Consider the following 16,780-nt stretch of genomic DNA (forward strand, 5'->3'; position numbering starts at 1 on the left):
TAACTCTGATTCCCAAATGTAATTTCTCATGTGAAGTTAAATCTGAGAAGGCTTTTATCCACTTGTGTATCTTGTGTATCCTGTAACTAAATGAGATGAAAGGCCTTGGCCCCTTCATTGACTCAATGGTATATGGGATCCATTAGCTTGTAAGAGGGTTGGTAGCATTTGAAGCTTTTAGAAGAAGCCTAGGTGTTCCAAACACAATCCTGTAGTGCTACTGTTTTGCTTTCTAGTGTGTGTTTTTCTGAAGAATTTTTATGCTTTGAGTACTAGTGCCTCCCTGAGATTTTTTTTAAGCATGCTGTATTTTTTAAGAAATTTTAAAAAGACAGTGCCAACTCTATCTCATGGTATTTGTTGCTCTTTTAGTTTGACATCTTTGATTCTGAAAAGCATATGCTAAGACAAGCAATGGATGCTGTCATTCAGCAATAAAATTTGAAGCAGTCTATTTTTGCAAAGCAAAACAATCTGGTTTGTGCTGCTAAGAACGTCATTTTCTATTGTTAGGATGTTGTTCTTGATTGCCAACTGTAATTAGTACTTAAAATGGCTAGTGCAGGAAGAACTGGGTTTCTTTGAGAACTTGGATGGACTAGATTTCCATTCCCTTCCAATAATGTCATTTTATCTTATTGAATGGAAATGGGCTTCTTCTTTTTTTTCTCTTTTTTTCTTTCTTTTTTTTTTGTCTATAATTTCAAGGCTTTTACAAGCTACAATGAAAGCATATTTTCTATGCCAGTTCCTGAGCCACCCAGGTACATTCATAGAAATTTCCCATGGAAGCGTGACTCCTTGCAGCTTACCTCCCTAGACCCTTATTTATTGTCTGGTTTTGAACCTGTGGGTACTAATGTTCAATAGAAATTCAACTGATAATTGCCCAAACTTCTCTCAAGAATTCAAAAGGAAGATAGACATATTTCTTTTATTTATTAACTGAAGTGAAGGACAACAGTGCACACAGTGTGTTGAAAAATCTCTCGGAGTGCTCATCCTCCTCCACTGTGGTGAGCACTCTGTATGTATTCCTCCTATTCAAACTGTTGTATTTGTACCGCATTTATGAGTGTCTCAGAAATAAAAGAATGGGAATAGTGTTGTAAAGAGAGGGGTCTGGCTGATATTAAGACACTGAAAATAAGAGAAAAAGAAATGGGAAGAAAGGGGGGAGAGAAGAAAGGTAAGTCAAGGACAGAAAGAGAAGCTCTCACTCAGGATTGCGCACATGCACACACACATCCAGATAATAACATCCACTCATTCATCTCCAGCATTACTAAAGGAGGGAAAAAAGAATTTCACAGACAATACCTGGTAGGTCAAAGTTCTAGGCTGATATATGTGATTATACATCTTAGTTTTCTAAGTCATGCTGACAAGGAGAAAGACTACAACATCAAGACAATGGGTCTTTATGGCCCAGTGATGAAATGGTGTGGCTGTGCTAGATGAGCAGTGTATTCTGTTGTTAAGAGGGCCATCATGGCCCTGTTACCAGCCTGACAAAGACTATTTCAAACATAGCTGCTTTTCAAAAGAGGGTGCACAGCAGCACAAGTTATCCTTCTCTGTAGAAGCAAGCATTTCATGTTATTTCGTGTTTATTTTAAATTCCAGTTTATACCTGGGAGGTTTATACATTTGCCTTAGACCAACATAATGAAGTCCCCAACCCATGTTAATTGTTATGCTGCCCATTAACTTGACAACTGCTCTTCCGAAAATAGCAATGTGGCTAAATTGCTCTTGCTTCTCAGGCTTCCACAGCAAAGGCTTTTTTTGTTATTAAGATGGACTATGGCAATAAGTGAGTGCCGTGGGTGGAATCAGAGCAATGGTGTTGTGTTGCATGTGCACAGTCCTGGGGCAGTTTATCCTTCTGCTGACTTTCCGATTTAGGACAGGGCTGGCTGGATGTAAGCGCCGTGATTTTTTTTTTAATTCCAAAAAATGTATATCATTGTCTTGGTGCTACTGCCCTTGACATTGTGTCCATCAAAGAACCATGGACTGGTTTGGCAGAAATTGCTCATGTGAAAGGCTTCAAAGTTACCAGTCCAAAGGAAAAAGTGCAAGGTGTCATTAAAGGGAAGTGGGCCAACAAATGTTGTCAGGTATAACAACCAAAGACGTCTATATAATGTCAGACAAGTTTTCAAAGCAGAAATGCTTGTGGAAAGGCAGAAGTGGGGATATCACTTAAATTCAAGGTGCTTGGCAGGACTCAGCAGATGGCTGAAGCTGTCATCAACAAGCCAAGGCCCGGGACTGCTCTGAAGGAAGCTCAGTCTGTCATCAGGTGTGTAAGTAGGTAGTGCATTTTTAATAGGGAGGGCTATTCCAAAAGAAAATACTCTGAAGAGAAGAAATTTCTCTCAAAATGTAACAGAGGCAGCACTGGCACAAAAAGCCTGTATAAGTCAAGAGACTAGTAAGTGCTGATGAAATTCTCTTGAATACAGAATGTTGCATTAAATGTGAAGAAGGTTTAATGGATTCTCTTGGATTACGGTGTAGAATTTTCAGTGGAGACACCGGGGGAGGTTCTCTTACCTGGATGTCAGTGGGAATAAGGTGCAAGCATAGTTCTGTATTGCCTGTGGTCTAAATGTTTAGCAGTCCCAGATTCAGTAAATATTACATATGCCACCAGCAGCCTGATATAGACAATCAGCACAACTGATGATGCAGTCTTGTAAAGGTAGGGTAAGCGCTCTGTGCATGCAAAAATGCCGTAGAAAATACTGTCAATTTATCTCCCTTAGCTTTTCACTAGGGGTGAATACGTTTTCCAGGCTTACATAGAGATACGGGTTCACCCACTCCTAAAACTTTACTCCCCTCTCATGGCTGTTCATTGCTGCACACAGCCACCACCACCCTGCCAGTGCTAATTTTGGTGGTCTTTTTAATTTCATTGCTGACTGTTGTCTGATTTGTCCTCAAGCGATCCTGGCCAGTAAGGGAATACAAATAGAGCATAGTTATACTCTAGTCAGTCAGTGTTGGTGACTTGCTGACATGACTAAGGGCAAATGAAGTCATTTTAGAGTGAGAATACTGGATCCTTGCCAGTTGATGGTCACAAAGTATCTGAGATCATAAAACAATCAGCTTTGCAGTCCTTTTGCAATGTTGTTTAAAACAATAATTGAAGGAGGGGAGCCACTTTTGATTCCGGTGGCATTCTTCATAGAATGGGTCCATGAAGTTCAGCCCTACTTTTTGACTTGCATATTTATTTCCTACTTGGTGTTTCTGAGACACAGCCATTATTTAGTATCACAAGCAGCAGATCTAATATAGCTTCTCAGTGCTGTCCTCATTCTTAGCTTTATAAATTTAAAAACACATGTAATGGGCTAATTATGTAAGTACAAGATAGAATTGACAATCTAAACAGTGGAGGTTAAGTGAAGGTAGAGAAAATACAGAAAAGGAGCTATTGTTTTCTTCCTCATCTTCTCATTTTGTATCTAGTCATGCTGCGACTTCCCATTTTGTACCTTTCTTTCTGAAATGATGTTGGTGGGAAATACATGAAGTGCAAAGTGACTTTTTCCCCCTGCTGAGAGTCAGGCTGAATTGACAAAAGCCTCCCCCCCGCCGCCATTAGGTGTCTCACTCCTTTTCTTTGGAGGAAGCTGATGTATTGAACATTCTTCAAATGGATAATAAATGTGGAAACCATCTCGCAAGAATCAAATAAAGCCTCTGACCACAAACATTATAATTTCTTCTTTTATGTTTAAAATTATTCCTTGTGGGAGAAAAAAGGAGGGAATACATAGCTGTTGAACTATAAGATACTTGACTAACTTGAAGAGGGAAGACCAGAGTATGGAGGAGAATTATTCCAGAAAGCCATCCTATGATAAAAATTAGAGTTATAACACAGCACTGATTAAACTACCCATGTTTCTGTTTGTAAATGTATAGCTGGGTTTATGGTATTGTAGTGCTTATCACTAATCCTGAAGATAATTTGTTTGCTACCTAATGCTACTTCCAGTTTTGGAAGAAAAACGAGGATTCATCTCAGGCATGTCCACTCCCTACAGCCCATATGGCATCTCTATCCTGATGGTTCACTTCCTAATAGCATAGCCAGAAGACTGAGTACTTGTTGCAAGCATAACCTCATTGTTGTCTGTTCTCAAGCGTCCTAAGTCAACAAAATGTTCTGGATGACAAACACCTGTCTATTGCTAAGAAGAATAAAAATGGGGGAGGGAGAATTCTGAAGAACATCAGGAACTTTTTGACTTCAGTCACATACTGAAGCAACAGTTAGATACAAAGCCATGAAAGAAGGGAGAAATGAATGTACAGCAATAAATTATTTTCTTTCCAACACTCCTCAACTGACATTGGGGGAGGGAGGGTCAGGTTGCTATCTTGCCATGAATAGTTTCATCGCTGGAGGGGTTCTCTTCCTTCCTGGGGATCATATCCTTTCAGAAGCAGTAAAGATAGCACAGCAAGGGGCACAAAGCCTCCCTATCTGCTGTATCTCCTTGGAAGTACCATGTTAAACATTATGCCTCACAATTCTAGAAATGTACCTTTCACCCTGGGCAAGATTCATACATTTCATTTGAGAATTGGCTCCTGCTGGTTTCCTACGATGCCACCTTCTCTAGATGTCTCTATACAGGACACTGTATAACCTCTGCAAATGGATCAAGTTATTCTAAAGTCATAGGTGTTGTCAGTAGAGCTTTGTACGACAACAAACCCAGGTAGTGACATGACAGGTAGTGAGATCTCCTGTGTGGATGTAGCATTTTTTTTCTTATTGTAGGTTGACAGATGGTGACATTCTCCTGCCTCACCTTTCTCACTTGTCATCATCAGGTCCTCTGGCTCTCTTCTGTCACATCCATGACATGCCCTAGTGAAGTTTAATATGACAGGCTTATTTGCTTTATCACTGCAGAGTGCAATCTCTCCTGACAATGAAATCAGACAGAAATGTGCCTGAATTTAAGCACGTTCCATCTGTCAGAACTCTGAGGTAAAGTGTCATGGCATTCATTGGAAGAGATAAGAGAACTTAACCATTCTTTCACTTTATATTTATAAAAGAGGCAGTTGATGTACATATCTTTGCTGTGTCTGATGTTATTGCTGTCCTTGAAATTATTTTTTAAAGAAGAAAGCATGTTTACCTCCCTCACCTGACAGGTCACAAGAAGAAATTATTAGAGAGAAGAGGGGAAATGCTTATGTGCTTATTGTTGCAGCAAATCAAGTCATGATCAAGTGATCGCTGTGTCTTATACTTTGTTCATGATAACTAAAACATTTAGATTATATTTCATCTGGTTAATCTTTCCTGACCCTTTTGACAGTATTAATATTATTAGAAACTCAGAACTATATTTACAGCAGAGTATACTGTAGGCTAATGAGTGATCGTATTTGATACCTGGGCAACTGTGTAAACTTGGTTATGAGCTCATCTCACAAGATGGTCCTAACCAAGCTGCTGTCCTTTTCCCCCAGTTCATTCATTGGCATTATGAGTTAAATATTGGTTGACCTGATAGGGTTGTTGTGAAGATTACTGAGGAACTTTTATCAACATTTAGTGGCTCTCTTATATATAAAAGCGCAGAGCCATATTGGGTCGAGCGTGTCCAGCCTCCATCTCCATCCGGATCGCTCTGCGGGCAGATCAGGGCATGGCCAGCAAAGCTGAGCACCCCCTGATTTGGCCAGTCTCTAGAAGACCCACCCCTGCGAGGCGGCCGTGTGGCGCTCTGGAAGCCTTGTGGCCAGACACAGCCTGGCCACCTAGGCAAGCGAACATGAGGCACCCTGGCTGGGCCGCTGCTCAGACCAGCCATGCTCACGGCCCACCATGGACAGCCTCGGGCCACCCTCCATGACAGTTGTACCACCCGCCATGCAGGGGTACTTCCCGAGTACTTAGGAGCCATGCAGCCCCTCGCTAGCTGCAGCCACTCCACCCTCCAATCTCTCTGGCCACCTTTACAGCCCACCAAGCACAGGTAAGGCATGCCAGGCATGCAACTGAGGGCATCGTCCAGACGCTCTCCTTTCCCCAGCCCTGAAGGCAGAAAGGGCAGCCAAGTCTTGTTGGCCATGAGACCGCACTGCGACAAATGCCCCAGCAGGGCCATGTCCTGCCAAACACCCCCTCTGCCCAAGCCACGGCAGTTCCTGTGCTGTTCACCTTGTTTGTCCACCATTACTCTTGCCCAGAGTCTCCAAGCCCCGCTCGCTGGGAGAGCTGTGCCCCACCCTCCTGCACATTCCAAAAACTCCCCCCATTAAACTGTCAGCCTTCCTGGGTGGCCTTGCCTCCGGGGACTCGCCTATGTTGTGTGACCCTTTACCCCAGAACACCACCCTACCACCTGCCACTACCACCACGGCCGCCACTGTGACTTCTCGCAGGCACCCCAATGAGCACAGACCTGCCCGCCACCTCCACCCCACACCAATACCCTCCCCCAACACCTGGGACTAGCCCTTACTGACCCTTCTGCGGCTTTACCGTGAGCTGGCCTACCCTTCAGTCCCTTCCTCCACCCCACAGATCTGCCCTAGTGCCTGTTGCTTGCCACGATCATTCTAGTCTATTTATAAAATATATCCTACCTGCCCTCATGGCTTACTGGTCACAATTTAAAACATCTAGAATAAAATAAAACTCCAAATAACCTCTTCATTTATACAAGATAATTGTAATCTGTACCAATTAAATACTCTGGCAAATAAAATGGTCTTGCAGTACCTACTAAACATTTTGAAAGTTGCCCCCCCCCACATGCTGAGATCTGTGCTATAGAGTGGGAGTTTAACATTCTTTGATGATACAAAATGCTACACCCAGACAGCAAATGCTGTATTGAGACCATGGATTGTATGAATCCATATGATTACTACTATTCAAAATCTTGCTGAGTTTGAATATGGAAGAAAGAGAGTAATGGAGGTATTCTTTTTTTCCTGCTCAGATCTTCTCACTATATCCATTCTTCAAAGAGGAGCTGAATTCCAAATAATTGCTAATTTGACAGGGAGAGGACCTCACATGAAGAGTTCCTCTCCCCCTTTGTCATGGTATTCTCCTCCCCCACCTATCCAGAGCTAGCTTGTCAGGGTAGCACTCATGAAAATCCTGGATCAGCCTGGGAGCCCACACATCAACCCATTCCCTTTCCCCCTCTGGGAACTCCTTCCAGTCCACAAGGTACTGAAGCTGACCCCTATGGGTTCGACAGTCCAGAATCTTGGCCACTTTGTAGAGCACGTGCTCATCAACAAACATAGGAATTGGGGCATAAGGTGCTGGGTGCTCCTGGTTGGGAGGCAGGGTTTATTTGAGCAGAGTGCTGTGGAAAACAAGGTGCACATTTTTACAAGTCTTGGGGAGTTTTAATGTTGGAATTAATATGTGAAAAGACAGTTTACAAATATCACTTATACATAGAAGATTTTCTGCAGTGAGTGAAGAAAATGTATTATATAAGTGGCAGACATAACTGGAGATTACTTCTTTAAAAAGAAAAAAAGTTTTTTTGATCTTTAATTTTAGGCCTGATGGAATTGGAACGGTAACCATTGAAGAAAAAAAGAGGTTTGAAGATATTAAGGAAAGGCTTGCTTCCCTTTTAGAAAACCAGATAAGTCACTTCAGGTGAGTTCGTTTGCATTCTGCCGGTTTGACAGATATGGCTGTATAAGATAACCAGGGAACAGTCAAAACTTGGTTCATTGTTTCTTGCAATGACATCCACATGGGTGACCAGAATGAAATCATGTTGTACAAGCTACCCCTTGCTAGTTGGAATCTTCTCCTTGAAAAACTCTTCTTATTAAGCCCTGTAGCATCAACTTCAGTTTATGTGTTAAGGTCATTTCACCTCACAGTAGTCAGGAAAAAATACTGGCACTCTGCCATTCTTTCTTAGCCCAGAAAAACAGGCTTTGATACAAGTCCTTCAGGAGTCTCAAGATCAATTCATTGGTTGCTGCCTGTATTGCCCCAGCTTCATACATTCACAGAAACTGGTTATATCATATATTAACCCCATGCTTTAAGATTTTAACAGCAGAATGAGCCAAAATTAAATATCTTGGCTCTCTGGATAATTCTGAAGAGTCTGTCCTTTGGCTGCATGAGAGGGGGGAGGGCTAACTTAGCCACCCTAGCTACTACAGACAAGGCCCTGTTCCTCACAACTAGTTGCCTAGCATTAAATATTGGGAGCACATGGAGAGGGCTTCCTCTGAGGAACCCCTGGAGCAGAGCTCCCCAAATATGACCATTTGATCTACAATATTCCAACTGACATATGCTGTTAAAAGCATGTCCATTTACATTCCTGAAATAAAAATCATTAAGCATTAACATCCTTAGGTTTCACATATTTGCTTAGGGAAAAGTTCTATTGACTTATTTATTTATTTATTTGATTTCTATACCGCCCAGGGCAGTTTACATACAACATGTTGTATACATGGAATGAATCAACATACAACATAGAACTGAAGGCTGTTATACACACACACAAACGGTATTTGCCGGCGCATAAGACAACTGGGCGTATAAAACGACCCCCTAACATTTCCACTCAAAATATAGAATTTGTTACATTACATTACAGTACCGGTCATTGTCACTATTGTATGGCCACAGCGCGACCGCAGCGCCTCTGGCCCACCCCTGCATTTCCCTGTGACTGGCACTACGCGAGCTCTGCGTAGACAAGGGGCGGGCCGGAGCGCTGCTGCTTCCTGCTGAGCAGAATGGGCCGGTCATGCCGAAAAGGCTGGCACCCCTGTCTCACTGCTGATGCTCGCCACAGCCATGCTGATGACCCGCCGTGGCCGCATTGGATACCACGCGATACTGGATGGAATGTAGAATGAGGTGGGCGGGCATTGAGAGGCTACTATGGGCAGCTATGTCTATCCCATCTGAAGTGCACCCGGCGTATAGGACGACCCCCCCACTTGGAGGCATGTTTTTCAGGGGGGGGAAGTAGTCTTATACGCCAGCAAATACTGTATATGTGTTTATTTGAGAGCCAGTTTGGTGTAGTGGTTAGGAGTGTGGACTTCTAATCTGGCATGCCGGGTTTGATTCTGCGCTCCCCCACATGCAACCAGCTGGATGACCTTGGGCTCGCCACGGCACTGATAAAACTGTTCTGACCAAGCAGTGATATCAGGGCTCTCTCAGCCTCACCCACCCCACAGGGTGTCTGTTGTGGGGAGAGGAATGGGAAGGCCTGTAAGCCACTTTGAGCCTCCTTCGGGTACGGAAAACCGGCATATAAGAACCAACTCTTCTTCTTCTTCTATTTAAGAATACAAACCGGAGGGGAGAGGTCTTTGACACGTGTTAGGGATCATTCTGTTTAGGAAATTTACCCTCTCTCCATCATAACAGCACAAAACAGCTGATCTCTGGGGATAGAATAGTGCCCTGCTCCTCAGTGCCTGAACCTCACAGGCCAGCACTGAAGTGCCATTGCTTTGATTGTTTCTTTAATGTACATACAGATTCTCTTACCTTATCCCCACATACACATGCTTATGGGGAAATGGAGAGAGGTCATCTGTATTGGGGAATGCAACATGCATCCCTTCACCTTGACTTATCCTGCCTATTACAAGATGCTACAAACTTGTCAATAAAGTCCCAGCGATGTGTGGAAGTTATTCGAACTGGAGTAATGGCTTTTCTTCTGCTCCTAATTAATTACTTTACCAACATGTTCTCTTTAATGTGCTCCAAACCCTTAAAGTTATAGCACCACGATCAGGCCTGTGGCAGAATTAGGATTAGAGGGAATGTACACTTCACAAAATGTATCCCCAGGCCCTATCCTTCCCTCTCAGGTTATTTTGATGGTTAGGTGATCAGTCAAGCCAGTTTCTCCATCTTTCCCCTAATGTTCTCTTTCCTTTTGTCACATTCATCTGATTTTGAACTGTCCTCAATGTTCCATGACTCGTGGAGGGCAGTGATCATGTTTAGAGAGCCAGCTTGGTGTAGTTAGGAGTGCGGGCTTCTAATCTGGCGAGTCGGGTTTGATTCTGCGTTCTCCCACATGCAGCCAGCTGGGCTTACCACAGCACTGATAAAGCTATTCTGACTGAGCAGTGATATCAGGGCTCTCAGCCTCACCCACCTCACAGGGTGTCTGTTGTGGGAAGAGGAAAGGGAAGGCAACTGTAAGACGCTTTGAGCCTCCTTTGGGTAGAGAAAAGCGGCATATAAGAACCAACTCTTCTTTTTCTTCTTAGCGTCCATGTGGCCATTTTAAGGGAAGAAAAGGACATTGTTCCAGTTTGCATGCTAGTTTTCTGCATTCCTATGGAGTCACCCAAACATATAGCAACTCTTTTCTGTGTATGGCCCCATTTTACAACCCCACTAACAGGCATGAGAATATAACATTGACTATTAAGAAGGATTAATAATGCTGTTAGAGTGCTATCATGGGTTTCCAGTACAGATTATCAATCAGATCTAACTGTTATAATTTCAGTAGTATTTGGCAATTTTGCAGTTCAAAGATCATTTGCTAGGCCACAGGTAAACACTCAAGCTAATGTTTTGAGGTGTGAACTCTGTAATAGCTGTTCATGATGGAAGCTGTTTATGGAACTCTCTGTATCTCTTGTGACTACTGGAAAAGACAACTGGAAAAAAGAGTAATTAGTCTTTCTATTGGCTTTTCATTATTTTTCTGACGCACATGAGATTACACTCTGAGTACAGAACTTAATGATAGTGAAGAGTGGTGACTTTAGGGACATAACATAGGAATTGGTTTCCATAAAGGATAAAATTTACACATTACAGATCCCACTCAACCATTCTGCTACACATTATAGAGAGTTCTATATAGGTATATTACTATATAGAGTGTATCATCATAATCTTGAACACTGAGGAAGACCCGGAAGGGTCGAAACGCGTTTGTTCCTTGGTTCTATGTGCTGTTAGTTCAGTATAGTTTTAAAGAAGTTTTTATTCTGTTTTTAATTGTGCACTATAATAAATAATTAACAAGTTTAAATTATTTTTATTGTTCAGCTCAACTTTTGAGTTCCTACCTGTTAAGGTTGGGTTTTGTTCCTTTTTTGCTTTAGCATTGTGTGAGGGGTAAGTCAACCCCCCCCTGAACCACCATCTGCCCCGTTTGCTGCATCAGAAGAGGCTGCTGCACTCGCTATGCACCTTAAAGCACTGCACGTCCCGTAGTCCCCGTGTGAGCCAGCGGCCGTTGATGAGCTCGCCGCATCCCCCCCTTAGCATCCATGGGAGGAATGCCAGCCATTCCTTCCCACCGTTTTCTCCCCTGATCGCCTCTCCCCTTGCAAACCCCTCTTGTGCCCCTTGCTAACTGGGGTTGAGGGTGGGGGTAGGAGGGAAGGCAACGCGTGTGGCAACGTCTAATTGTTTTTTAATTGCCGTGCCATGTGTCCGCTTCTCTTCCCACTCCCGATTTTAAAACCCCCGTCGCCAAAATAAAAATTATCTGAAGAGGCTCCTCAAGTGTCGCAAAGGCAGCTGGCCTAGCAGTCTGATCCCACCGCCCAGGGCCGCAGGTGTGGGAAGAACAGCATTGTGCTGCTCCTAATAAGGCGGCTGCCCGGCTCCGCCCCTTCTAAATCACACGCACGCGCAATTTTAGCCCCAAGGGGCTGCTGGGAATGGGATTCTCCTCCCATCCTGCGTGTCCTTGCTGCGCTCTTTCCTGCAGCAGCAACTCCAGGTCAGTCTTTTGGGGCTTTTTAGTGAGCCTCTTTTGTAATCAAACTAGGGTTTCCCCAAATAGGTTGAGAGAGAAGATAAAGCTCTGGGGTATTATACATTTGTTGTATAGAACCTATATAGTTTACATGAAGTTTTCTTTATACTGAGTCAAACCACTGATCTATGCAAGACACTGTGAGGGATTCTGTTAGGGATTCTGTCTTCTGTGAGGGATTCTGTAAGGACTACCCTGACTAGATTAACCACATAATCTATAATTACCACACAAGTTTTATTATTTGTTAGAATCACTAAACTATCTGAAATACTACATAGCCAGTTAGCACAAATATGCACAACAGAAAGCAGAATAATAAAATTATTCATAATGTACAGCCAACCCATGGATCCTCAAAGCAGCTAGAAAATGCCTAGCAACCTAACTGGCAGTGCAAGAATTCCAGCAAGATAAAAAGTATAAAGCCAACCACTTATCTGGGTAACCCTGAAACCGTGTAAAAACTGGTCCTTTTGAGAAGCTTGTGTTGTAAATACATTTGTTACTTTGTAGTTGATCAGAAAGAGTTACAGGGAACTTGATTGACTATACTTTGCTGCCTTAGTTGAATCGTTTTCTATAGCTACTTTATATAATTTCATCTCTAAGTTGAAAATAATTAATATAGCTCATGTTCTTCATGCTGATTCATCTAATAAAGTGTATTTTTGGCATCTTTTAAGGTACTGTTTCCCTTTTGGGCGTCCAGAAGGAGCTTTAAAAGCTACACTTTCATTACTTGAAAGGGTATGTGAGTTTTATTTCACTTTGGAGGAAATGTGTGTTTTTAGTACTCTTTTGCTTTGGTGCTTTATTTTTAACAATTTTTCTTCTGGGTGTATTGAAAACACCTATTTAAAGAAAACTGAGCAGAACTTGATTCCTATATTTTGACTGTTGTGAGGGGGTTTAAGACAACAGGATGGGTATCCTTACAGTTCTGTTTATATTGGGGAATTTATAATGAAAAGAATTAACGTTTTTTTCTTTTTTTCTTTTTTTTTTAACCTTTAAAACTGCACTCCTGATAATAAGCTTGCTTCTCTCTGCAAGTATGTGGCAATACACAAAGTTCAAAGTTTCCGCTTGCTTTCTAAAAATAATTTGACCTATTTCAATACACCTTGAAGCATAAAGAGAGAATTTAAGGAATAACTCTAAATATATTTGTCAGAGGAATAGAGGGCTTTGTTTTTAATTGCATATATTACACTTTGCAAATTACCATGGGAACAGTTGCATTTTTTTCCTACTGTGTTCCAAACTTTTGTGTAATCATAAAGAACAATGCAGTCCAGTGGCTGATCAGTTTAGATTTGGTCCTAAGAGGCATAGACTGAAGTCTAGCAATGACTTTGGAGAGTTCCTCCTGTTGTCTCTTGTCCAGGCTCTAGAATGGATATGTTTAATCCTGTATTCCAAAGGGTTTATGTGAAGATGCAACACAACTATAGCCTTGTATGTAGATATTGTCATTAGGAAGCTCCTGAAGGATGAACCAAATTGAGCAATACATTAATTTATTTATGTTTAGTATTGTTATAGCCACCCGTGAAGAGATATTAGAGCCTTCATAACACAAAATAATAAAAACTTTCTGGCAAAGTTCCTCCTTGCATTACTGTCTGTGTAGTCTATGGCAGGGGTCCACAATTTTTTGGCACATGGGGGTTGCATTAGTGTTCCCATTGCCTAAAGAGGGCTACATCTTAAACCAAAATGTAACAAAATTATTAACCTATTTATTTAGATCAAAAATAAACATTCAAAGGTAAAAATTTTTGAAAAAATGTTAACTTCAATGCAATCAATTTTGGAACAATATTCTATTGTGGGATTCTTTTATTTAGCTATATATGCTTACCTAGTCAGTGTGATTTTTGTGGCTGTTTTCTGTTAGCAAAGGCATGGATGTCCAAGTCAAGGTTTGTGAAAGACACTCTTAAAATGTCGCGTAAATGTTCATCTGTAAGCCTTGCCCTACACTTTTATTTCACAATTTTCATCTTGGAAAGGGTTTGTTCACAGATGTATGTGGTGCCAACAACTGTGAATATGCCTGCAGCAAATTTTTTTAGGTTGATAAATTTATCAGATAGACCAGAATAGAAATCTAACAGACTATTTACTTTGTAAATGTCTCTGAGATGATCACTGGCTTGCAAAAAACATTATTTCCATCTAAAAGAAGTTATTTGATTCTTCTGGTGCTACTTCAACTGGATTCTGAAACATTCTTATTTTCTTTCCAGGCTTATAACAATCAGTGAATCTGTTCTGAAATTCTACCTGCAATAGGTTTAGTGCTTTGATGTGTCTTTCAACACTGAATTGTAAATTCCCATCCTTCTCAAATTTTAGTCCATTGCAACATGAGAAGTTTTGAAAGTTACTTTAGCTAACTTGCTTCACAAAAATGTTTAGTTTTGTTTCAAAAGCTTTCAGTTCAGTATACATGTCACACACAAGCTTTCCTTTCCCCTGCAACCTTAGATTCAGTGTGTTCAGATGCTTTTGTAATAGCTGTTAAGGAAGCCAAATCAAAAATCCATTCAGAGTCAGAAAGTGCTTCTTGACCTTTTCCTTTCTTCTTAAGAAAGACATTTATTTCATGGTGAAGACTAAAAAAATATTTGAGGACTTTGCCTCTGCTAAGCCACCTTACTTCTGCATGGTATAATGCATCCCCAAATTCTACAGCAATCTCTGAGAGAAAATTTTGAAACTGACAATGAGCAAGACCATGATGTCTGATGTAATTAATGATGGATACAATGATACATATCACACCTGCTCACTGAAAAATCTTACTACACAAGGCTTGCTGATGGATGATGTAGTGAAATTGCATGGCAAGTGTACCATTTAATTTCAATATCCCTTCACTGATTTTTGCAACTACACCAGTTTTACTTCCCACCATATTTCTTACACCATCAGTTGTGATGCTTTTCCCAACTCAGACCAAGATTTTTGACTGATTTACGCACCTTCAATAATACATTTTCTGCAGTTGTAGTGCTTTTCAAACTCTTCTGTAATTCTGATGTTGTAATCTATCCCCCTGATAAAAATTAGTAGATGAGCAGTGTCTATAAGGTCATTGCTCTCATCTAATGCCAAAGGGGGAAAAAAATCAAAACTGTTTGCCTTGAGAAACAGTGACATATGCAGCTCTTCTCTTAGTTCTTCAACATTCCTGGTGATTGTAGATGCAGATAAACTGACACAACTAACATAAGATATATCTTCTAAGAGCATATTTCCTCCATTACGTATGGAGGACAATTTGGTGATCCAAGGAAGTCAGCATGGATTTGTCTCCAACAGGTCCTGTCAAACCAACCTGCTTTCCTTTTTTGACCAAGTAACAGGTTTGCTAGATCGTGGAAATTCGGTTGATGTCATTTACTTGGATTTTAGTAAAGCTTTTGACAAGGTTCCCCATGATGTTCCGATGGATAAGTTGAAGGACTGCAATCTGGATTTTCAGATAGTCAGGAGGATAGGGCATTGGTTAGAGAACCGCACTCAAAGAGTTGTTGTCAATGGTGTTTCATCAGACTGGAGGGAGGTAAGTAGCTGGGTACCTCGGGGCTCGGTCCGGTACTTTTTAACATATTTAATGAGCTAGATAAAGGGGTGGAGGGACTACTCATCAAGTTTGCAGATGATAGAGACAGAGTTCAATGAGATCTGAACACAATGGAAAAATGGGCAAATGAGAACAAGATGCTAATTTAATAAAGATAAGTGTAAAGTTCTGCATCTGGGTCAGAAAATGAAAAGTATGCCTACTGGATGGGGGATACGCTTCTAGGTAACACTGTGTGTGAACGAGACCTTGGGGTACTTGTGGATTGTAAGCTAATCATGAGCAGGCAGTGTGATGCAGCGGTAAAAAAGGCAAATGCCATTTTGGGCTGTATCAACAGGGGCATCAGATCAAAATCACAAGATGTCATAGTCCCATTGTATAAGGCACTAGTCAGACCACACCTGGAGTACTGTGTGCAGTTCTGGAGGCCTCACTTCAAGAAGGACATAGATAAAATGTAAAGGGTACAGAGGAGAGCGACGAAGATGATCTGGGGCCAATGGACCAAGCCCTATGAAGATAGGTTGAGGGACTTGGGAATGAAGAAAAGCCTGGAGAAAAGGAGGTTGAGAGGGGACATGATAGCCCTCTTTAAGTATTTGAAAGGTTGTCACTTGGAGGAGGGCAGGATGCTGTTCCTGTTGGCTGCAGAGGAAAGGATGTGCAGTAATGGGTTTAAACTACAAGTACAACGATATAGGCTAGATATTAGGGGGGGGGGAATTCACAGTCAGAGTAGTTCAGCAGTGGAATAGGCTGCCTAAGGAGGTGGTGAGCTCCCCCTTACTGGCAGTCTTCAAGCAAAGGTTGGAGACACACTTTTCTTGGATGCTTTAGGATGCTTTGGGCTGATCCTCCATTGAGCGGGGGGTTGGACTGGATGGCCTGTATGGCTCTTTCCAACTCTATGATTCTGTGATTCTGTTATTTATCTCCCTTATATACTTACATAGCTTCAACATGGCAATTCATGGAGTTAAAAAGTTGAGTGGGATGGGTGCCTGAATTTTGCTGTTTAGCAAAGCACCTAGAATGGAGAAAATGCTATTATGGAGGATAAGAAGAGGGGGCTGACAAGAGGAATCATGGAAACCAAAAAAAACAATGTTGATATTGTATTTTTTGCAAGAAAGGGACAGGATGAATTAAATGTAAATAGATATACTTTGCAACTGACTCCATGATGTCAATATGTGATCAGCAGAGGGTTGTCTTGGCTTAGAGGAGGGGCCCAATATTTTTGTCTATATCCAGGCATCAACCAAATGCCTGGACAGAAGAGCTCCATCTTGTAGGTGCTGGGGAACTGATCCAGTTCCATCAGAGCCCTGAGATCATCTGGTAGCTCATTCCACCAGGTAGGGGC

The 16,780-nt window shown here is 41.8% G+C and overlaps 1 protein-coding gene across 14 annotated transcripts in view; it reads left to right on the forward strand.

Annotated features, from left to right (window-relative positions):
* CADPS2 (calcium dependent secretion activator 2) overlaps positions 1–16,780 on the forward strand; it is a 385,311-nt gene that overhangs the window by 226,583 nt on the left and 141,948 nt on the right. For all 14 annotated transcript variants that reach the window (XM_077338372.1, XM_077338377.1, XM_077338370.1 and 11 more), the window contains exons 14-15: positions 7,580–7,681; positions 12,500–12,563. In XM_077338372.1, the coding sequence (XP_077194487.1) occupies positions 7,580–7,681; positions 12,500–12,563 (166 nt within the window). The remainder of the gene's footprint in view (positions 1–7,579; positions 7,682–12,499; positions 12,564–16,780) is intronic.

This window comes from Paroedura picta, chromosome 5 (genome assembly GCF_049243985.1).
Source record: "Paroedura picta isolate Pp20150507F chromosome 5, Ppicta_v3.0, whole genome shotgun sequence".
NCBI lineage: Eukaryota > Metazoa > Chordata > Lepidosauria > Squamata > Gekkonidae > Paroedura > Paroedura picta.